Raw genomic sequence first — 23,535 nt, forward strand, 5'->3', positions numbered from 1 at the left:
CGTTTTTGTTCATTTTAATCACTGTTGGATCTCTGTTAATTCTCGGTTTTCATGTCCTCCGGATCAGATGACCCCTGGATATAGCTTTGTTTTCTATATGTACAGTGCCTTCAGAAAGTATCCACACCCCTTAACTTTTTTCTATTTTTTTTGTTTTACAAAGTGAGATTAAAATGGACCTAATTGTCAATCCTTTGTCAACAATCTACTCAAAATACGCTGTAATATCAAAGTGGAAGAAAAATTCTAACATTTGTAAAAAATAATATGAAACATAACACACTAACCTATCTTGAAGATTCACCTTTGGCAGAAATTACAGCTGTGAGTCTTTCGTGGTATTTTGTATTCGTATTTATTATGGATCACCATTAGCTGCTGCCATAAGGTTCCATAAGGCGTTTTATTAATCTGTTTTTTAAAACAAATTTTACTGCTTGCATGAGTTACTTGATGTGGAGTAGAGTTCCATGTAGTCATGGCTATATTTAGTACTGTCCCATAGTCTGTTCTGGACTTGGGGACTGTAAAGAGACCTCTTGTGGCATGTCTTGTGGGGTATGCATGGGTGTCCGAGCTGTGCGCCAGTAGTTCAAACAGACAGCTTGGTGCATTCAACATGTCAATACCTTTCATAAACACAAGCAGTGACGAAGTCAATCTGTCTTCCACTTTGAGCCAGGAGAGATTAACATGCTTATTATTAATATTAGATCTCTGTGTACATCCAAGGGCCAGCCGTGGCCTGTTCTGAACCAATTTCAATTGTCCTTTTTTGTGGCACCTGACCACACGAATAAACAGTAGTCCAGGTGCGAAAAAACTATGGCCTGTAGGACCTGCCTTGTTGAAAGTGCTGACAAGAAGGTCGAGCAGCACCTTATTATAGACAGACTTCTCCCCATCTTAGCTACTGTTGTGTCAATATGTTTGACCATGACAGTTTACAATCCAGGCAAACTCCAAGCAGTTTAGTCACCTCAACTTTCCCAATTTACACATTATTTATTACAAGATTTAGTTGAGATTTAGGGTTTAGTGAATGATTTGTCCCAAATACAATGCATTTAGATTTAGAAATATTTATTTAACTTATTCGGGCAACTGAGTTAGGAAAGACACCTGTATCTTTGTAGTTATTGAGGGTATTGATACACCATCTGTTGTACCTATTGCTGTTGCATCTTCTTCACCACACTGTCTGTGTGGGTGGACTATTTCAGTTTGTCAGTGATGTGTACGCCTAGGAACTTGAAGCTTTCCTCCTTCTCCACTGAGGTACGGTCAAAGTGGATAGGGGGGAGCTCCCTCCGCCTCTTTCCTGAAGTCCACAATCAGCTCTTTTGTTTTGTTGAGTGAGAGGTTATTTTCCTGGCACCACACTCCCAGAGCCCTCACCTCCTCCGTGTAGGCTATCTTGTCATTGTTGGTAATCCGGCCTAGCACTGTTGTGTTGTCTGCAAACTTGATGATTGAGTTTGAGGCGTGCATGGCCATGCAGTCATGGGTGAACAGGGAGTACAGGAGGGATCTAGGCACGCAACATTGTGGGCCCCAGTGTTGAGGATCAGCAAAGTGAAGGTGTTGTTTCCTACCTTCACCACCTGGGGGCGACCCGTTAGGAAGTCCAGGACCCAGTTGCGCAGGGCGGGGTTCAGACCCAGGGCCTTGAGCTTAATGATGAGCTTGGAGGGTAATATGGTGTTGAATGCTGAGCTATAGTCAATGAACAGCATTCTTACATAGGTATTCCTCTTGCCCAGATGGGATAGGGCAGTGTGCAGTGCGATGGCTGTTACATTGTCTGTGGATCTAGTGGGGCGGTGTTTGAAATGAGCTGTTCGACTGAGGGACCTTACAGATAATTGTATGTATCGGGCCCAGAGATGAGGTAGTCATAAAAAAATTATGTTAGACACTATTATTGCACACAGTCCGTGCAACTTATGTGACTTGTTAAAGCAAGTGTTCACTCCTCAACTTAATTAGGATTGCCATAACAAAGAGGTTGAATACTTATTGCCTCAAGACGTTTCAGCTTTTCATTTTTAATTAATAACAATTCCGAAAAATATAATTCCACTTTGACATTATGTGTTATTGTGTGTAGGCCAGTGACAAAAAAAATCTAAATTGAATCCATTTTAAATTCAGGTTGTAACACAACAAAAATGTGTAAAAAGTCAAGGGGTGTGAATTCTTTCTGAAGGCTCTGTATGTTCTCTGTGTGTGTTTTTCAATATTGTGAAATACATTTTTGTAATGTAACAAAACAATTTACACAATAGATTCACACCCCTTTTGATAACTTTACAGAACTATACAACCCCTTTTGACAAACACTGAAATCAGTGGAGGCTGCTGAGGGGAGGACAGCTCATAATAATGGCTGTAACGGGAATCAATGGAATGGTATCAACCACATGGAAACCACGTGTTTAATGTCATTCTATTGACTCTATTCCAGACATTATTATGAGCCGTCCTCCCCTCAGCAGCCTCCAATGACTGAATTGTACGCTAACATGTATTTCCTATACTACCAGTGGTTTCCAAAGAGACAGCCAAACATGTCCCTGTAAAGACAGGTATTTACGTAGTGTTCAGCTGCTGACGTTAAGCTGCATTTAAGCTTTTTCATGAAACAAAGCAATTTTTCTGAGGGGCTGCCAAAATTGGATAATTTCTTAAAAGGCCCAGTGCAGTCAAATGTAATTTTCCTTTTTGTATATGTATATATATACATATACAAAAAGGAAAATTACATTTGACTGCACTGAATATTTTCCAAATGCACTGCATGTATGTGTATATATATATATATATATATACACATACATGCAGTGCATTTGGAAAATATTCAGACCCCTTAACATTTTCCACATTTTGTTACATTACTGCCTCATTCTAAAATGTATTAAATAAAAACATTTATTCAGCAATCTACTCACAAAACCCCATAGTGACAAAGTGAAAACAGGTTCTTAGAAATTTTTGCAAAAACTAAATACCTTTTTTTAGACGCTTTGCTATGAGACTTGAAATTGAGCGCAGGTGCATCTTGTTTCTATTGATCAACCTTGATTGGAGTCCACCTGTGGTAAATTAAATTGATTGGACATGATTTGGAAAGGTACACACCTTTCTATATAAGGTCCCACAGTTGACGGTGCATGTCAGAGCAAGAACCAAGCCATGAGGTCGAAGTAATGAGCTGTAGAGCTCCGTGACAGGATTGTGTCGAGGCAGGGAACTGGGGAAGGATACAAAAAAAATTCTGCAGCATTGAAGGTCCCCAAGAACATTGGCCTCCATCATTCTTAAATGGAAGAAGTTTGGAACTACCAAGACTCTCGTTAAGGCTGGCTGCTCGGCCAAATTGAGCAATCGGGGAAGAAGGGCCTTGGTCAGGGAGGTGACCAAGAAGCCGATGGTCACTCTGAGAGAGCTCTAGAGTTCCTATGTGGAGATGGAATAAACCTCCAGAAGGACAACCATCTCTACAGCACTAACCAATCAGGTATTTATGGTAGAGTGAACTCTTTGGTCTCAATGCCAAGTGTCACGTCTGAAGGAAACCTGGCACCATCCCTACGGTGAAGCATGGTGGTGGCAGCATTATACTGCTGGGATGTTTTTTAGTGGCAGGGACTGGGAGACTAGTCAGGATCAAGGGAAAGATGAACAGAGAGATCTTTGATGATAACCTGCTCCAGAGCGCTAACTAATGTTGGTGCCAACTAATGTTGGTGTAGTCTAATCTTAATGTTTCATTTGTTCCCAATTTATGTAATCCCTTAAAACTGTCTTTAAAATAAAATTGTCTGATATGGTCATCATCAAGATCAGAGGTGAAATATGTCTGCACAGTCCATATTTGAAATCTGCAACCATTTTTTATCAAATGAAAATGTAGTCTATAAAGTTGTTTTGAATGGTATATATTATTTTACCATTTAAGGTGAAACATTTGAATTAAATATAGGCCTAATAGTTATACATTCTTAATCTATAATAATAATAATTTTTGCATTCATCAGCCTTACTCTTTCCGATGCTCCTGAGGTCGATACTTTATTGGGGGCAAGAGTAGAAAACCCAGACCAGCTGTCTGGTATCATAATCACTTGACACGGTAACAACTGATCTGCTGGTTTATCCTCGTGGATTTTTTTTATTGCAATCAAGCTTAGTTTAGCATGCAGGTGCATGTAAACTCCTGTTAGTAGTGTTTTAAGATATCCAGCTGTATTGCGTTGCATAGCGCTACATTGACTTGTTGGTTTTTACGGGGTTTACTATCATATCCTAACAGCCCTCTTGTTTTAAATTTCTTTTGACCTTTACCCTTTCAGGTGACCAAATAAGCAATACAAATGTAAAGTTTTCTTGGAATGTTTATGGGCAACACAGAGACTGAAGCTACAAAAGACAATGTCAAACCAACAGCTCTGAGGAAATGTTGAGAAATAATTTCTCAGCTGATCTGTCTGTAAATTACACCAATCCAATTTGTGTTTCACTGGAAAATACTCAAATCTAGAGTCTGAGTAGGCTGAACCAGAAACAACAACTCCTTAGCTATGTAATATTTGTCAAAATGTGCATCAACTTGTACACAATCAAGATATCCTCGATGTCTGATGAAATCCCTTAGTTTATTTCCAAAACAGAAATTTTACCAGGAAATGAAAACGAACACACAATTATGAAACATCAGACGCTTTTTTGAATACATTTTCTTGGTCCTAGAGTTATACAATGTTCAGAGTACATTGAGGGGAGTTACTGCTTTCAATAAATGTAAAAAAAAATAAGATTTGCTCAAATTGAGTTACAAGGTTTTCATCAGATAGTATGTTTTGTTTCATATATTTATAAATTAATTCCTTACATCATGAAGTATTGAAATGTTTAGAACTAGTCATCAAATGAGATTGGTTAGATGGTGCTCTCTCTTATTGAAGCAGATAATCCCAAAGGAATGGCCCAACCAGTCTCCGTAAATAATATAGGCATCCATGTACAGTAGTGTTTGGACGTACATAAGATTTACTAATGCTAAATATATTTCATTTAGAACAATTCAATGCATCTGAAAATTAGCGAAACGATGTGGGAGAAAGTTTCGGGGCCAAATTGTCTGCTTCCTTGCTTCCTCGAAATTTGTATTTTGGTATTTTATTAGGAGACCCATTAGCTGTTGCAAAAGCAGCAGCTACTCTTCCTGGGGTCAGCTACTCTTGCTGGACCCCAGGAAGAGTAGCTGCTGCCAAAGCAACAGCTAATGGGGATCCATAATAAATACAAAAAATACAATACAATACCCCATAATGTCAAAGTGGAATTTTGTTTGTATAATTTCTTTGAAATAAATTAACAAAAATGAACCCATTTGTTATGGTATACCTAAATAAGTTCAGGAGTAAAAAATATGCTTAACAAATCACATAAGTTGCATGGACTCATTCCTCAATCAAGTAGTGAATTTCAAGCACAGATTCAACCACAAAGCCAAAAAGGTTTTTCAATACCTTGCAAAGAAGGACACCAATTGGTAAATATGTAAAAATAAAAAAAGCAGATGCTGTATATCCCTTTGAGCAGGTGAATTAATTAATTACACTTTTGATGGTGTATAAATACACCTGGTCACTATAATGATATAGGCATTTTTCCTAACTCAGTTGCCAGAGAGGAAGGAAAATGGTCAGGGATTTCACCATGAGGCCAATGGTGATTGTATAGCAGTTTCATAGTTTGTATTTATTATGTATCCCCATTAGCTGCTGCCAAAGCAGCGACTCTTCCTGGGGTCCAGCTAAATTAAGGCAGTTTATACAGTTTTAAACATTACAGTACACACACTGCGTGCCCTCAGGCCCCTACTACACCAATACAACATATCTAGGGTACTAAATCCATGTGTATGTATATAGTGCGTATGTTATCGTGTGTGTGTGTGTGTGTGCACCAATGTTTGTGTTGCTTCACAGTCCCGACTGTTCCATAAGGTGTTTTTTTAATCTGTTTTTTAAATCTAATTGTACATCTTGCGTCAGTTACTTGATGTGGAATAGAGCTCCATGCAGTCATGGCACCTATGTAGTACTGTGTGCCTCCAATAGTCTGTTCTGGACTTGGGGAACGTGAAGATAACTCTTGTGGCATGTCTTGTGGGATATGCATGGGTGTCCAAGCTGTGTGCCAGTAGTTTAGACAGACAGCTTGGTGCATTTAACATGTCAATACCTCTCATAAATAAAAGTAGTGATGAAGTCAATCGCTTCTCCACTTTCAGCCAGGAGAGATTGACCTGCATATTATTAATATTAGCTCTGTGTCCATCCAAGGGCCAGCCATGCTGCCCTGTTCTGAGCCAATTGCAATTTTCCTGAGTCCTTTTTTGTGGCACCTGACCACACGACTGAACAGTAGTCAAGGTGCGACAAAACTATGACCTGTAGGACCTGCCTTGTTGATAGTGTTGTTAAAAAGGCAGAGCATCACTTTATTATAGACAGACTTCTCTCCATCTTAGCTACTACTGCATCAAAAGGTTTTGACCAGGTCAGTTTACAATCTAGTGTTACTCCAAGCAGTTTACTCATCTCAACTTGCTCAATTTCTACATGATTTATTACAAGATTTAGTTGAGGTTTAGGGTTTAGTGAATGTTTTGTTCCAAATAAAATGCTTTTAGTTTTAGAAATATTTAAGGCTAACTTATTCCTTGCCACCCACTGAAACTAACTGCAGCTCTTTGTTGAGTGTGGCAGTCATTACAGTCACTGTAATAGCTGACATGTATAGTGTTGAGTCATCCGCACACATAGAAACTCTGGCTTTACTCAGTCAGTGGCATGTTTTTAGTAAAAATTGAAAAAAGAAAGGGGCCAAAACAGCCTCCATGGGGATTTCCTGATTCAAACTGGATTATTATTTGATAGGCTTCCATTAAAGAACACATTTTGTGTTCAGTTAGACAAGTAACTCTTTATCCACATTATAGCAGGGGGTGTAAAGCCATAACACATACGTTTTTCCAGCAGCAAACTATGATCAATAATGTCAAAAGCTGTACTGAAATTTAACAAGACAGCCACCACAATAATTTGATCATAAATTTATCTCAGCCAATCATCACAGTCATTTGTGTAAGTGCTGTGCTTGTTGAGTGTCCTTCCCTACATAAGCATGATGACATTCTGTTGTCAATTTGTTTACAGTAAAAGAGCATTGTATCTGGTCAAACACATTTTTTTTCAGAAGTTTACTAAGGGTTGGTAACAGGCTGATCGGTTGGCTATTTGAACCAGTAAAGGGGGCTTTATTATTCTTGGGTAGCGGAATGACTTAGCTTCCCTCCAGTGCTAAGGTCACACACTTTCTAGTAGGCTTAAATTGAATATGTGGTAAATAGGAGTGGCAATATCGTCTGCTATTATCCTCAGTAATTTTCCATCGACATTGTCAGACCCTGGCGGCTTGTCATTGTTGATAGACAACAATAATTTTTTCACCTCTACCACACTGACTACGGAATTCAAAGTACAATACTTGTTTTTCATAATTTGGTCCGATGTACTTGGAAGTGTAGTGTCAGCATTTGTTGCTGGCATGTCATCCCTAAGTTTGCTTATCTTGCCAATGAAAAAGTCATTAAAGTAGTTTGCAATATCAGTGGGCTTTGTGATGAATGAACCTTCTGACTAAATAAATTATTTTCTTTCCAAAAATGTAATTTAAGGTGCACCAAATATTTTTACTATCTTTGCTTCATAGTGTAGTTTTTTTTTAAATTTTCTTTAGTCTAGTCACATGATGTCTTAATTTGCAGTATGTTTGCCAATCAGTTGGGCTGCCAGACTTAATTACCATACAATGTTTTCAATTCCTCGTCAATCAAAGGGGATTTATCAGGTTTTACAGTCATTTTTTTTAATGGGTTGGTGCTTATTAGTAACTGGAATAAGTAGTTTCATAGGTGTGTCAAGTGCAGCATCTGGTTGCTCCTCATTACACACCACAGACCAGCAAATATTATTTACATCATCAACATATGAATCACTACAAATCTTCTTGTATGACCTCTTATACACTATATTAGGCCCAGCCTTTGGAACTTTGGTTTTCCGAGATATGGCTATTATATTGAGATCATTAGATGCTATGGATTTGGATACTGCTTTAAAGCAAATATCTGTGTTAGTAAAGATGTGATCAGTACATGTTGATGATTTAATTCCTATGCTGTTTGTAACTACCCTGGTAGGTTGACTGACAACCTGATCCATGTTGCAGGCACTGGTTACAGTTTGACATTTTTTCCTGAGTGGGCAGCTTGATGATATTTAGTCAATATTTAAATCACCCAGAAAATAAACTTCTCTGTTGATATCACATACATTCTCAAGCACTTCACACATATTATCCAAATGCTGACTGTTAGCACTTGGTGGTTTATAGCAGCTTCCCACAAGAATGGGCTTTAGGTGAGGCAGTTTAATGGCTGTGTTAGGAGAAAACTGAGTATGGATCATCAACTTTGAAGATGCTCCACAATACTAACCCAAATGACAGATGTAATCCTGTACAGAATACAAATATTCAAAAACATGCATCCTGTTTGCAGCAGGGCACTTAAGTAATACTGCCAGAAGGGTGGCAAATAAATTTACTTTTTGTCTGAATACAAAGTGTTATGTTTAGGGAAAATCCTACATAACACATCATTGAGTACCACTCTATATTTGCAAGCATGGTGGTGGCTGCATCATGTTATAGGTATGCTTGTCATCGGCAAGGACTAAAGAGTTTTTTATTATAAAAAATAAACGGAATACTTTTTGAATAAGCACAGGCAAAATCCTAGATGAAAACCTGGTTCAGGCTGGCTGCATACCAAGATGAAATTGAATGTTCCTGAGTGGCCTAGTTACAGTTTTTACTTTTAGAGACATACCCAAAAACACTCAGATTTGTAATTTTTCCCCCAAAAGTGGTTCTTTAAAGTATTGACTCAGGGTTGTGAATACTTATGTAAATGGTATACTATATTTCTGTATTACATTTTTCTAACTATGCAACAAATACTCAAAAGATGTTTTCACTTTGTCATTATGGGGTATTATGTGTAGATTGGTGAGAGAAAAAAAATGTAATTCATTTTATATTCAGGCTGTAGCACAGACAACAAAATGTGGAATAAGTTAAGGGGTATGAATACTTTCTGAAGGCACTTTATCCCTCTCTTTTTTTCAATAAGAGCCTGATGCGCCAAAGGAGAATGCCAGACCTGTGAAAAAAGGTAGGTAATTCCAGTATTGACACATCAACAATGTTAATTATAATAATTATCACACATTGACAGTGTCTAAATATCATCCTTACCTTTACTGAATGCTGTTTATGAACAATCTGAAATGTCTGAAGATCAAGGAGTGGTCCTATTTCTTTAGATTGTGTTCTCTCTTGTCAATGCAGATACTCCCAAAGAAAAGGCTTCCAAATCAGTCCCTGTAATGAAAGTTATTCATGTATTGTTTGGCAGCTGTAGAAATGCCAGAATGTTGTTGCAAAGCCAACTTTTTTGATCAATTCTAGACTGCCTTTTTGGAATAATTTCAGGGTATTGCAATTTGAGTTGAAGTGTGTGCTTTAATACATTTAGCTCACTAAACAGCCATGAATCACAGTTTGGTTTATTTTGCAGTGTCTGAAGTAAACCTGAATGCATTGTATTAGGTGCTCTTTTTTTAACCTCAGTTTATGCCAGTGTTTAGCTTTAAATGGATTGATTACCCTATATTCATAACCATGATGAATAAGTTGGACAGTCTTTTCCAAAATCGTGAACAATTACGTTGCTGGCCGCTTCTATCCTTAAGATATACCCAAAGGTATAGTTGCTACTTCATTGTCATTCACATTTCTTTCACTGTAAAATAACGGGTTTATACTGTAATCAATTATTGCTTTTATTAAATACTTAGTAAGGTTTATTTGATCTTGTTCACATTCTCAAGCTAAAAGCATAATTGTAGTATACAGACTAAAATTAAAATAAGTATATGTCTAGATTTAGGTAAATAAAAGGTGAATTGAACGGTGCATCGTTGGTCACTGAGTGGAGAGAGCACTGCGGTAGCTGCTAGGGGAGTGTGTCAGTCAGACATGGACAAGTCGGGAGCTTCTGGACGTACTGTATATTTCACCATCTCTGACGTTCTGCCCACCTTTCCATATAGCAAACTCCAATAAACCCACCCACTTGGGTGATGCTACTGCAGCCGACAGGCGCTGAAAGCTCACCACACTTTAGTTTTCTGAATATTTTCCGCTTTTACGAGACATCGTATGGATCTCTCTTTTCTCTCTTTAATAATAGTGCATTTTATTTCACATTTATTTCAAAAGAGAGTCATAAATAGACATATAAACTTGCTATTGGACAAGCACCAAAATTACCATTCCACAATTTTAATGAGTTTTAGGTTTGAGTTTTACCTGTTTAAAACTACTAATAAACCCTATACCGTAACTTAATGTAAAGTGTTCCGTTTCTATTTGAATGAAGTGATTTATACAGGTTTTTCAACAGTTCTATCAGCATTTTGAATCTTTGAACTTAACACAACATACAGTGGGGCAAAAAAGTGTTTAGTCAGCCACCAATTGTGCAAATTTTCCCACTTAAAAAGATGAGAGGCCTGTAATTGTCATCATAGGTACACTTCAACTATGACAGACATAATGAGAAAAAAAATCCAGAAAATCACATTGTAGGATTTTTTATGAATTTATTTGCAAATTATGGTGGAAAATAAGTATTTGGTCACCTACAAACAAGCAAGATTTCTGGCTCTCACAGACCTGTGACTTCCTCTTTAAGAGGCTCCTCTGTCCTCCACTTGTTACCTGTATTAATGGCACCTGATTGAACTTGTTATCAGTATGAAAGAAACCTGTCCACAACCTCAAACAGTCACACTCCAAACTCCACTATGGCCAAGACCAAAGAGCTGTCAAAGGACACCATAAACAAAATTGTAGACCTGCACCAGGCTGGGAAGACTGAATCTGCAATAGGTAAGCAGCTTGGTTTGAAGAAATCAACTGTGGGAGCAATTATTAGGAAATGGAAGACATACCAGACCACTGATAATCTCCCTCGATCTGGGGCTCCACGCAAGATCTCACCCCGTGGGGTCAAATGATCACAAGAACGGTGAGCAAAAATCCCAGGACCACACGGGGGGACCTAGTGAATGACCTGCAGAGAGCTGGGACCAAAGTAACAAAGCCTACCATCAGTAACACACTACGCCGCCAGGGACTCAAATCCTGCAGTGCCAGACGTGTCCCCCTGCTTATGCCAGTACATGTCCAGGTCCGTCTGAAGTTTGCTAGAGAGCATTTGGATGATCCAGAAGAAGATTGGGAGAATGTCATATGGTCAGATGAAACCAAAATAGAACTTTTTGGTAAAAACTCAACTCGTCGTGTTTGGAGGACAAAGAATGCTGAGCTGCATCCAAAGAACACCATACCTACTGTGAAGCATGGGGGTGGAAACATCATGCTTTGGGGCTGTTTTTCTGCAAAGGGACCAGGATGACTGATCCGTGTAAAGGAAAGAATGGGGCCATATATGGTGAGATTGTGAGTGAAAACCTCCTTCCATCAGCAAGGGCATTGAAGATGAAACATGGCTGGGTCTTTCAGCATGACAATGAACCCAATCACACCACCCGGGCAATGAAGGAGTGGCTTCGTAAGAAGCATTTCAAGGTCTTGGAGTGGCCTAGCCAGTCTCCAGATCTCAACCCCATAGAAAATCTTTGGAGGGAGTTGAAAGTCCTTGTTGTCCAGCAACGGCCCCAAAACATCACTGCTCTAGAGGAGATCTGCAAGGAGGAATGGGCCAAAATACCAGCAACAGTGTTGTGAAGACTTACAGAAAACGTTTGACCGCTGTTATTGCCAACAAAGTATTGAGAAACTTTTGTTATTGACCAAATCCTTTTATCCACCATAATTTGCAAATAAATTCATAAAAAATCCTACAATGTGATATTCTGGATTTTTTTTCTCATTTTGTCTGTCATAGTTGAAGTGTACCTATGATGAAAATTACAGGCCTCCCTCATCTTTTTAAGTGGGAGAACTTGCACAATTGGTGGCTGACTAAATACTTTTTTGCCCCACCGTATATAGTTGGAATCAAAGTGATAATTAAACAACAGAAGATTGATATAGTTTTGCCTTGCCTGATCGAATGGAATTTTCCTCCTCCGTTACACCTCATAATCAGGATTGTAGTGTTAAGTCAAGTGCAGTTTGCCATTTATTTCTGTTTGTCTGAAACCCAGTCTGAATCTGCCAAATGATAGCTACCCTGTTGCTTTTCAATAGCACAACAAATGGCGCTGACAGAGAGGGCTGCCTCGATTCTAGTCCTTAGGAAACTTTGCAGTATTTTATTTTTTATGTATTATTTCTTACATTATTAGCCCAGAAAATCTTATGTGTTATTACATACAGCCGGGAAGAACTATTGGATATCAGAGCGGCATCAACTTATCAGCACTATGACCAGGAATAGGATTTTCCTGAAGCGGATCCTTTGTCCAGGGCATTTGAACTGGTTCCAGAGGCCGAACCAAAACAACGCTGCCGGAGGAGTGGGAGTCGGAGCGGTCTTCTAGTCAGACTTCGGAGGCTTGCACACCACCCACCTCTTCCGAGTATATTATCCGTTAATGTCCAGTCCCTAGACAACAAAGTTAACAAAATCTGGGAAGGTTTGCTTTCCAGAGAGACATTGCAACGTACTCTGTTTCACAGAAACATGGCTCTCTCAGGATATGCTGCCAGTACAGCCACCTGGATTCTCAGTGCATCGCGCCGACAGGAATAAACCTCTCTCTGAGAACAAGAAGGGCAGAGGTGTATATTTCATGATTAACGACTCATGGTGTAATTGTTCACTTGACCTAGAATTCCTCACAAGAAATTGCTGACCGTATTATCTTCGGTTATTGTCACAGCCATGTATATCCCCCCTCAAGGCAATACCACGACGGCCCCCAAGCAACTTCACTGGACTTTATGCAAACTGGAAACCATATATCCTAAGACTGAATTTATTGTAGGTGGGGATTTTAACAAAGCAAATTTGAGAAAAAAGCTACCTAAATTCTATCAGCATATCGACTGTAGCACTCGCGGTGAAAAAACACTGGACTATTGTTACTCTAACTCCTGCAATGCATACAAGGTCCTCCCCCACCCTCCTTTCGGCAAATCTGACCATGACTCCATTTAGCCCCTCCCTTCCTATAGGCAGGAACTCAAACAGGAAGTACCCATGCTAAGGACTATTCATTAGTCTGATCAATCGGAATCCACGCTTCAAGATTGTTTTGATCACACAGACTGGGATATGTTCCAGGTAGCCTCGGAGAATAATATTGACGTATGCGCTGATCGGTGAGTGACTCTATAAGGAAGTGTATAGGACCTGTCGTACCCAGTGGGACAATTAAAACCTACCCTAACCAGAAACCGTATAAAGATGGCGGGCCTGCTGGTAAATAAAGCCCAACCCAACCAGGAAGCGCGCGGCTTACGCAGCGCGCCGGCACCGGCCTCGAGGGCGACCCGGAGGGCGAGGCACAGGGCGATCCGGATGGAGGCGATGGAAATCCCTCAACAGTGACGGTTCCAAGATGTCCCCCACCGGTACCCAGCACTTCTCCTCCGGACAGTACCCCTCCCAGTCCACGAGGTACTGCAGGACCCTCACCCGGCATCTCGAGTTCAGAATTGCCCGTATCGTGTACGCCGGGGACCCCTCGATGTCCAGAGGGGGTGGAGGGACCTCCGGAACCTCACCGTCCTGCAGGGGACCAGCTACCACCGGCCTGAGGAGAGACACATGAAACGAGGGGTTAATGCGATAATCAGAAGGGAGTTGTAACCAAAAACACACCTCGTTTATCCTCCTCAGGACTTTTAAGGGCCCCACACACTGCGACTCCAGCTTCCGGCAGGGCAAGCAGAGGGGCAGGTTTCGGGTCGAGAGCCAGACGCTGTCCCCCGGTACAAACACGGGGGCCTCTCTCCGGTGGCAGTCAGCACTCCTCTTCTGCCATCCACTGGCTTGTTTGAGGGATTCCTGGACGGCCTTCCGGGTTTTCTTGGAGCGCCTCCGAGGCTGTAGGGAGATCGGGCAACGGGAGGAGATGGCAGGACTTAGAAAACCAAGACCATAGTGTTCCCCTGGGATGGGGGAAGATCGGTCAGGAAATCCACTGATAAGTGAGACCATGGCAGTTGTGGAACGGGGAAGGGTTGTAACTTCCCTCTAGGAAGGTGCCTAGGAGCCTAGTGGGGCGCACACTGAACAGGAAGAGACATAAAACCTAACGTCCCTAGCAAAGGTGGGCCACCAATACTTCCCTCGGAGGCCCCCCACTGTCCTCACCAACCCAGGATGACACGAGGAGGGTAGGGTGTGAGCCCACCCGAACACCAAGCGACACGTACTTAGGCCCAGCCGGACACTGAGGAGGCGCAGGTTCCGCCCTCAATGCCCGCTCGATGTCCGATTCCACCTCCCATACCACTGGTACCACCAGCCTCGAGGCTAAAAGGATGGGTAGTAGGCTCGATGGACTGATCCTCCGTGTCATAGAGACGGGACAGCGCGTCGGCCTTTGTGTTCAGGAAGCCTGGTCTATAAGACAGAGTGAACCTGAATTGGGTGAAGCACATGGCCCACCTTGCCTGACGTGGATTCAGTCTCCTAGCTACCCGGATATACTCCAGATTCTGGTGGTCGGTCCAGATGCGAAAAGGGTGCTTAACCCCCTCAAGCCAGTGTCTCCACACCCTCAGGGCTTTTACCACCGCTAACAACTCCCGGTCCCCCCCATCATAGTTACGCTCTGGCGGAGTTTTGGTGGCGTACCCGAGCGCTGTGATAGCAAGGCACCCACCCCAGCCTCGGACGCGTCCACCTCCACTATGAATGCTAGAGAGGGGTCCGGGTGCGCCAACACGGGTGCATCCGTGAACAGCGCTTTCAACCTATTGAAGGCTCTGTCCGCCTCTGCCGAACACCGCAAACGCACCGCCTCCCCTCCCTTCAGCAGTGAGGTAATGGGGGCTGCTACCTGGCCAAAACCCCGGATAAACCTCCGGTAGTAATTGGCAAACCCAAGGAACCGCTGCACCTCCTTCACCGTGGTCGGAGTCGGCCAATTACGCACGGCCTTAATGCGGTCACACTCCATCACCACCCCTGAGGTGAAAATGCAATAGCCCAGGAAGGAGATGGCTCATTTGGAGAACACACACTTCTCAGCCTTGACTTATAGGTCATGCTCCAGCAGTCTACCAAGCACCTTGCGCACCAGAGACACATGCGTGGCGCGGGTGGCGGAATAGATCAGAATATCATCGATATAGACAACCACGCCCTGCCCGTGCAGCTCCCTGGGAATTTCATCTACAAAGGATTGAAATACGGCTGGAGCATTCTTTAACACATACGGCCTGACGAGGTACTCATAGTGGCCCGATGTGGTACTAAACACGGGTTTCCACTCGTCTCCATCCAGAATACGCACCAGACTATACGCGCTCCTGAGGTCCAGTTTTGTGAAAAACTGTGTTCCGTGAAATGATTCCACCGCTGTAGTGATGAGAGGTAGTGGGGTAACTAAACCCCACTTTGATGGCGTTTAGACCTCTGTAATCAATGCACAGACGCAGACCTCCCTCCTTTTTCTTCACAAAAAAGAAACTCGAGGAGACGGGTGAGATGGAGCGCCGAATGTACCCCTGCCCCAGAGATTCCGTGACATATCTCTCCATAGCCAACGTCTCCTCCTGTGAGACAATGAGTACACGTGACTCTTGGGAAGCGCAGCGTTTACCTGGGGATTTATTGCACAATCCCCCTGTCGATGAGGTGGTAATTTAGTCGCTCTCTTCTTACTGAAAGCGATTGCCAAATCGGCATATTCAGGGGGAATGCGCACAGTGGAAGCCTGGTCTGGACTCTCCACCGACGTGGCACCGATGGACACTCCCATACACCTTCCTGAACACTCCTCTGACCACCCCTGGAGAACTCCCTGTCTCCACGAAATCGTAGGATTGTGACTAGCCAGCCAGGGAATCCCCAGGACCACTGGAAACGCAGGCGAATCGATAATGAAGAGACTAATCCGCTCCTTATAATTCCCCTGCGTCACCATGTCCAGTGGAACCGTGGCCTCCCTGACCAACCTTGACCCTAATGGCCGGCTATCTAGGGAGTGCACGGGGAAGGGAGAATCTATCGGCACTAGTGGAACACCCAGTTTGATGACGAGTCCACAATCCATAAAATTCCCAGCTGTGCCTGAATCGACTACCGCCTTTTGCTGGGAAGAGGGGAAAAAAAATCAAGAAACAAAATCAAGACAAACATTTGACCAACAGGGGGTTCTGCATGAGTTTGGTGCTGACTCACTAAAACAAATGCCCCAAACACGGGGGACTTAATTAAACAGTCCAGCAAAAAACCCAAACACAGGCGGGCCTGCTGGTAAATAAAGCCAAACCAATCAGCCTAAAACAAACACAGGTGAAACCTATAAACAGAAAAGGGGAAAAGGGATCAGTGGCAGCAAGTAGGCCGGTGACGACAACCGCGGAGCGCCACTTCGGTAGGAGTCGTGACACCAACCTTAATATGATGGTTATTATATCAATTTTTGCGCATAAAGACGTTTCCACTGCTATTTCTCACATAATTCATTTTACAGAGTCTAAAAGATCCCACCTTGTCTAACGTATTTTGTTTTGTCGACATAGTTTACCAACCAATTTTACCAACAATTTTGCTGTTTACATCAACCCTGTCGTGACATTTTGTACTTTGTACTTTACTAACATCAAAAGGTTGGATGGAAACCTGGTTAATGGCACAAAAATGGTTAGAAGATTTTCAGAAACACATAATTGTTTTATTGGTATCCCTTTCTAATATAGAGAAGTCTGCTGAGAAGAAGCCTGCCAAAGAAGAGAAAGCAAAGGGTAATAACCCTATTCTTTTATATTCCATTCCATTCTAGTCTTTTCTATTTTATTCTCTTTCTATTCTATCCTATTCAGCAACTGAAATCTAAAGGCACTCCGTGATTCTGAAGCAATTTCATCTCACAAGAAACTTAAACATTGTGTGATTCGTAATTTGCATGCATGCACAAGAGGTTAAAGTGGTTATGGGTTAGGGTAGCATCTGTTAGGGTAGCATTTGTTGGCAGAAAGATAGTCAGAAGGGATGGTGACCCGTTGCCACTTATCAAACCAATCAGATGTATCTTGGGTGGAGCTGCATAACAGAAGTGGTGTTTCTGAAAATAATTCTGACTTGCAACAATCTAGCTCGCAATCAAACACGAGGCTTGTCTAAACTTCTAATACATGTGTCAACAAGACAAGATTTGTGAAAGCTAGCCACGTGAGACTAGGGTTTGGTTTAAGCATGCTAGAGGGTGGTTAGGGTTAGGGCAAAGTTAGAGAAAATAAACATGCCAAAACAAAGACACTTGCAGCATAGCAGTCCTGCAAGTTATGCCACCCCCGACCAACTTTTCATTCATTCCACACCTCTTCTTTCCAAAACGTAACTTACAGAGGTTTCCATCCTCAAAACAATTAGCTCAAGTCTGTGTTTCTCATGAATGTCTAGACTCATTGAAACATTGATCATCGTGACATTAAAATCATGACCTCTTTCTTCAACAGCAGAGCCTGTTATAACAGACCCCTTCGCCACAGAAGGTAAATATTATTTTCACACAGTAGCACTCCAAATATTATATTTTAAGGGCAGTCTATGGATCACATACCAGTTACACTTTTAATAAAGTATAATTTATGAGGCCTTCATAAGCCCTGTGCAGTATAAGGCCAACATAAATGCTTCACAAATGATTTATAAGCTAATGATGGGAAGTGGACTGTTTCTTTTTTTATACTCTGGATAATTTTCAGATGAGATGCCCTACTTCCAGTGCTTTTTTGTGGATGAAGATGAGGCCCAGTATCCCTTCTACCCTTTCTCACCTCTCCAGTGAAGAGCACAGTATAGAAAGCAATGGGACGAGATGGGCGACACCTTTAGTGTGGAGTTCATAATAAAACCAAGCCATGGAATCCACTACTGCTATGTTGCAGCCTAGCGTCCTGAGCTGGTCTTCAACAGAAACCTAGGACAGCAAAGCACTTTGAGTGAATTCGTTGAGCTCTTATGGGTAGCCAACATCATTCCTGTCCAAATGTGTTCGTGTTATATTTTGTTTTTGATAGCTGATATGGCATGAGTTGATCTATATCAGGACATAAGTATTTTGAATGAAACAATGCATACTGTGTTTACATCTGCAGGTTAGCCTTTTTTAGGGCCATGCTAATTTGCTTGATTCAATTCCCGCTTTGATAGTTGTCAGTTTTCTCAATTGAATGGTATATTTAAACAAATTGGAACACAGATTGTACCGTTGGCTTTCATACTTCTCAGTGCAGCGCAAGCAATTTCTCTGTCTGTCATCACATTCAGTTGAATTGGAGCTGCATATGGAAGCCGAGCAGTGTTGTTCTAGATTTTGGGCGAAGAGCTTGGTTGGGCTGGACTACAGACTGCTGCTCTGTTGCTGTGGACTCTGAATTACGCTTTATTTACATGAACATGGGCTCTATATCATTGCTCTCATACTAAGACATCAATGGGTCGTTCCATCTAAAAAAAATCACAAGAAAGAGGCTTTCGACACCCACCTTCTCAGATTGTACTGAAATAGTTTCTGTTAGAGAACAGATAAGATTAGTGTTCCTGCAACAATATTATGTTGAAATATAATTTGATATCTGAGAAATTAAGCTAATTGATTCCACCCAAATTGGCCATTACATTCAATAAATGTAGACACTAACCTCCAGGATTGCTTTTCTTAAGGAATTCCTCCCCCACATGTTAAAGGGACAGTTCACCTAAATTACGTAATTACATTTGGTTTCCTTACTTGTTAGCAGTCTTTGAAGAAATAAATTAAACAGCCCATGTGTTGGTTTTGTTGTCCACTGACTCAAATGCAAACTGTTTTGCATTTGTGACACAACTCTAATTTAAGTCAATGGTACCTGTATTAGCATTTTCATGCTTCATGTCCAAATCATTCTGAAGTATTTAAAGCTGTTATGTTACTGACAGATGATTTAGATATGAAGCTTGGAAATGCTTAGGTACCATTGACTTGCATTGGATTTGTGCCACAAATGCTAAAAAGTTAGCATTTCAAACACCGGCCAGATTAACAAAACCAAAACATGGGTTGCTGTCATAACTTGTCCCTAAACTGCTTACAGGGTAAGGAAACAATATGTCATTTGGGTGAACAATCCCTTTAACACTGAGTGGGATTCTGAAAAAAATAACTACAAGTAGGAACAGCACCATCTAGTGGTCAGAACATTGTAATATCAAGATGTAGGATGGGGCATTAACCTAACTTAAATTATTAATTTCTCTGAACAGGAAGAAAAAAACATCACCAAATTCACTGAGAATACATTACATAGGATGAAGAAATAACACTCTGAGTCACAGCTCCATACTATTCGTCAAACATAGAGAACTAATACTGTATTCTCTTTTTTAGGGTGGGATTGGCGTGGGGTGTGTAGTGTCCATGGGTGGCTTTTGATAGTTTCTTTCGATTCTTCATGTCTTACTCCTTGTTAGAAAAAGGTTTGGTCCAAATCCGATGTTAGGTACTATATTTATTGAATATTATATGGTTCATATAATATACAATAATTATACTACCTAACATCGGAGTGAGACATGAGGAATCAATAAATTTAAATGGGCAATTTGTGTGCAATCAATTAGTGTAAGTACTCAGAGATTAAATTATATTTCAACAAAATAATATTGTAGAAATGCTAATCTTATCTGTTTCTAAGTACAGAAATGAAATTATTTCAGATCAATCTGCGATGGTGTGTGTCATGGCTTGCTGAAATGACATACAACAACCTCAGTGGATTTTTACCTTACTTTGTGAGACGTTTTTGTTTTTAATGTTGCATTTCTTGCCCTTCTGTTCACAATGGTAACTCACAATGAGATAGTACTTCCATTGTAGCTGAATATGTTTCCTCATTGATTTTCAGGCTACATTGCTTTCTTCCATTTTCTTCTATTCCTCTTCATCAGTCTGCGTTTGTTAACTTTGAGGTAGCATAAAGCTTTTCATCAAATTCGCAGGGACCTCATACTCACATTAAAAAAAATTATGTTGGTGCCTCGAAGTCTGTGAAGTTGTTTTTGTATTGTATGTACTATATGTCTGGAAAGGAATAACCATAACCTATATGTCCATGAGAGCTCCCAGATTCTGATAAAACACCCTCTGGCTTCCCCACAGGTGACAAGTGGCAGACTCAGTCATGGTGTTCTGAAGCCTTATCAACCATCTATACTTCTACAAAATGCTCCTCATTTTGATAGGAGTGCTGATTCTAAGCATTCCATTGTCTGAACCTCCAGAATGAGGTTGAAGAATAATTTTTAATGGGTAACACGTCCGTTGGAATGCACTTGTTGCAATCAGGTGTCGTTGAAATATTTCATTTTGTGTGATAATCCATTTTGAACTCATTTAAAGTTGGTGTTGTCCATTTGTATCAACAAAAGTTAGATATAATTTATTGCACTGGATTACACCATCAAGGACCTTAAACTAACTGGAACATGAGAGGAGAATACATATATTAATGATCAAAATCAATGTTTGTATCCCGTATCTATTTATTGATAGACCAAAAGGAACAGCTGCATAGCTCATGAGTGTCACAGAGTAGTGTCCTTTTGGTAGGGTTTACACAACTGGCAAACTGGTTGAAATAAGGTGTGGGAAAAATAAACAAGTCCAGTTTACCATTCTGTGATGCGTATAGTGACTTATGAATCATATATAATCAAGTGATATAGTAATAAAACAATATATTATGATATTATTTATATAATTATAATATCAACAATAATGGTAATAATAATGCATGTATGACAATTGTATTTATTTTTGTGCTATGTTATGAACAGATGTATAACATTTCAGATTGATTACTTTATAATCTCTGAAAGACAAGTTGGGATAGCCGTCAACACATAAACTTACTTCTACTTAAGTTAAATTGCGTCTTGGCTAATTTTATGTTTTTAATTAAAGTGACAACTTGAATTTTGACAATGAAGTACATGTGTAGCCAAATATTGATACTGTTCCATCTTTCAGTTTCGGTACCTCTGCACAAAACATGTATTTGTTGAAGAAGAATGTGATACTTTGGTACATGAAATGCCTATAAATTCCCATTTAGCCTGTACAAAATGTTAACACATATATTTTTGTGGAGAGCAAAAGATAAGACTGATTGTGAAATAGTGCATTTATGCTGATTCCACTAATCATGTAAGGGAGGTATGTAAATACATGCATTACTTCTTTTTATTTATTTTATTATATTGATTTCACCTTTATTTAACCAGGTAGGCAAGTTGAGAATAAGTTCTCATTTACAATTGCGAGCTGGCCAAGATAAAGCAAAGCAGTTTGACACATACAACAACACAGAGTTACACAGAGTTACACGTGGAGTAAAACAAGCATACAGTCAATAATACAATAGAAAAATAAGTATATATACAATGTGAGCAAATGAGGTGAGATAAGGAGGAAAAGGCAAAAAAAAAGGCCATGGTGGCGAAGTAAAACACTGGAATGGTAGATTTGCAGTGGAAGAATGTGCAAAATATAAATAATGGGGTGCAAAGGAGCAAAATAAATAAATAAATACAGCAGGAGAAGAGGGAGTTGTTTGGGCTAAATTATAGATGGGCTATATACAGGTGCAGTAATCTGTGAGCTGCTCTGACAGCTGGTGCTTAAAGCTAGTGAGGGAGATACGTTTTTCCAGTTTCAGAGATGTTTCTAGTTCGTTCCAATCATTGGCTGCAGAGAACTGGAAGGAGAGACGGGCAAAGGAGGAATTGATTTTGGGGGTGACCAGAGAGATATACCTGCTGGAGCGCCTGCTACAGGTGGGTGCTGCTATGGTGACCAGCGGGCTGAGATAAGGGGGGACTTTACCTAGCAGGGTCTTATAGATGACCTGGAGCCAGTGGGTTTGGCGAAAAGTATGAAGCGAGGGCCAGCAAACGAGTGTACAGGTCGCAGTGGTGGGTAGTATATGTGGCATTGGTGACAAAACGGATGGCACTGTGATAGACTGCATCCAATTTATTGAGTAGGGTATTGGAGGCTATTTTGTAAATGACATCGACGAAGTTGAGGATTGGTAGGATGGTCAGTTTTACGAGGGTATGTTTGGCAGCATGAGTGAAGGAGCTTTGTTGCAAAATAGGAAGCCAATTCTAGATTTGACTTTGGATTGGAGATTTTTGATGTGAGTCTGGAAGGAGAGTTTACAGTCTAACCAGACACCTAGGTATTTGTAGTTGTCTACATATTCTAAGTTAGAACCGTCCAGAGTAGTGATACTGGACGGGCGGGCAGGTGCAGGCAGCGATCGGTTGAAAAACATGCATTTAGTTTTACTTGTATTTAAGACCAATTGGAGGCCACGGAAGGAGAGTTGTATGGCATTGAAGCTCGTCTGGAAGGTTGTGTCCAAAGAAGGGCCAGAAGTATACAGAATGGTGTCGTCTGCGTAGAAGTGCATCAGAGACTCACCAGCAGCAAGAGAAACATCATTGATGTACAGAGAAAAGAGTCGGCCCAAGAATTGAACCCTGTGGCACCCCCATAGAGACTGCCAGAGGCCCGGACAACAGGCCCTCTGATTTGACACACTGAACTCTATCAGAGAAGTAGTTGGTGAACCAGGCGAGGAAATCATTTGAGAAACCAAGGCTATCGAGTCTGCCGATGAGGATGTGGTGATTGACAGAGTCGAAAGCCTTGGCCAGGTCAATGAAAACGGCTGCACAGTATTGTTTCTTATCGATGGCGGTTAAGATATCGTTTAGGACCTTGAGCGTGGCTGAGGTGCACCCATGACCAGCTCTGAAACCAGATTGCATAGTGGAGAAGGTGCGGTGGGATTCAAAATAGTCAGTAGTCTGTTTGTTGACTTGGCTTTCGAAGACTTTAGAAAGGCAGGGTTGGATAGATATAGGTCTGCAGCAGTTTGGGTCTAGAGTGTCCCCCCCTTTGAAGAGAGGGATGACCGCAGCTTCTTTCCAATCTTTGGGAATCTCAGACGACACGAAAGAGAGGTTGAACAGACTAGTAATAGGGGTTGCAACAATTTCAGTAAATAGTTTTAGAAAGAAAGAGTTCAGATTGTCTAGCTCGGCTGATTTGTGGGGGTCCAGATTTTGCAGCGCTTTCAGAACATCAGCTGACTGGATTTGGGAAAAGCAGAAATGGGGAAGGCTTGGGCGAG

The 23,535-nt window shown here is 41.1% G+C and overlaps 1 protein-coding gene across 50 annotated transcripts in view; it reads left to right on the forward strand.

Moving 5' to 3' along the window:
• si:ch211-266g18.10 (muscle M-line assembly protein unc-89) overlaps nt 1-20,371 on the forward strand; it is a 104,645-nt gene extending 84,274 nt beyond the window's left edge. For 47 of the 50 annotated variants that reach the window (XM_036964423.1, XM_036964412.1, XM_036964427.1 and 44 more), the window contains 4 exons: nt 9,269-9,310; nt 17,050-17,094; nt 17,809-17,844; nt 18,058-20,371. In XM_036964423.1, coding sequence (XP_036820318.1) covers nt 9,269-9,310; nt 17,050-17,094; nt 17,809-17,844; nt 18,058-18,140 — 206 coding nt within the window. In that variant the 3' untranslated portion in view covers nt 18,141-20,371. The remainder of the gene's footprint in view (nt 1-9,268; nt 9,311-17,049; nt 17,095-17,808; nt 17,845-18,057) is intronic. The other 3 variants (XM_036964413.1, XM_036964435.1, XM_036964426.1) reach the window with 2 other exon arrangements.
• Nucleotides 20,372-23,535: the final 3,164 nt, after the last annotated feature.

This window comes from Oncorhynchus mykiss, chromosome 26 (assembly GCF_013265735.2).
Source record: "Oncorhynchus mykiss isolate Arlee chromosome 26, USDA_OmykA_1.1, whole genome shotgun sequence".
Classification (NCBI taxonomy): domain Eukaryota; kingdom Metazoa; phylum Chordata; class Actinopteri; order Salmoniformes; family Salmonidae; genus Oncorhynchus; species Oncorhynchus mykiss.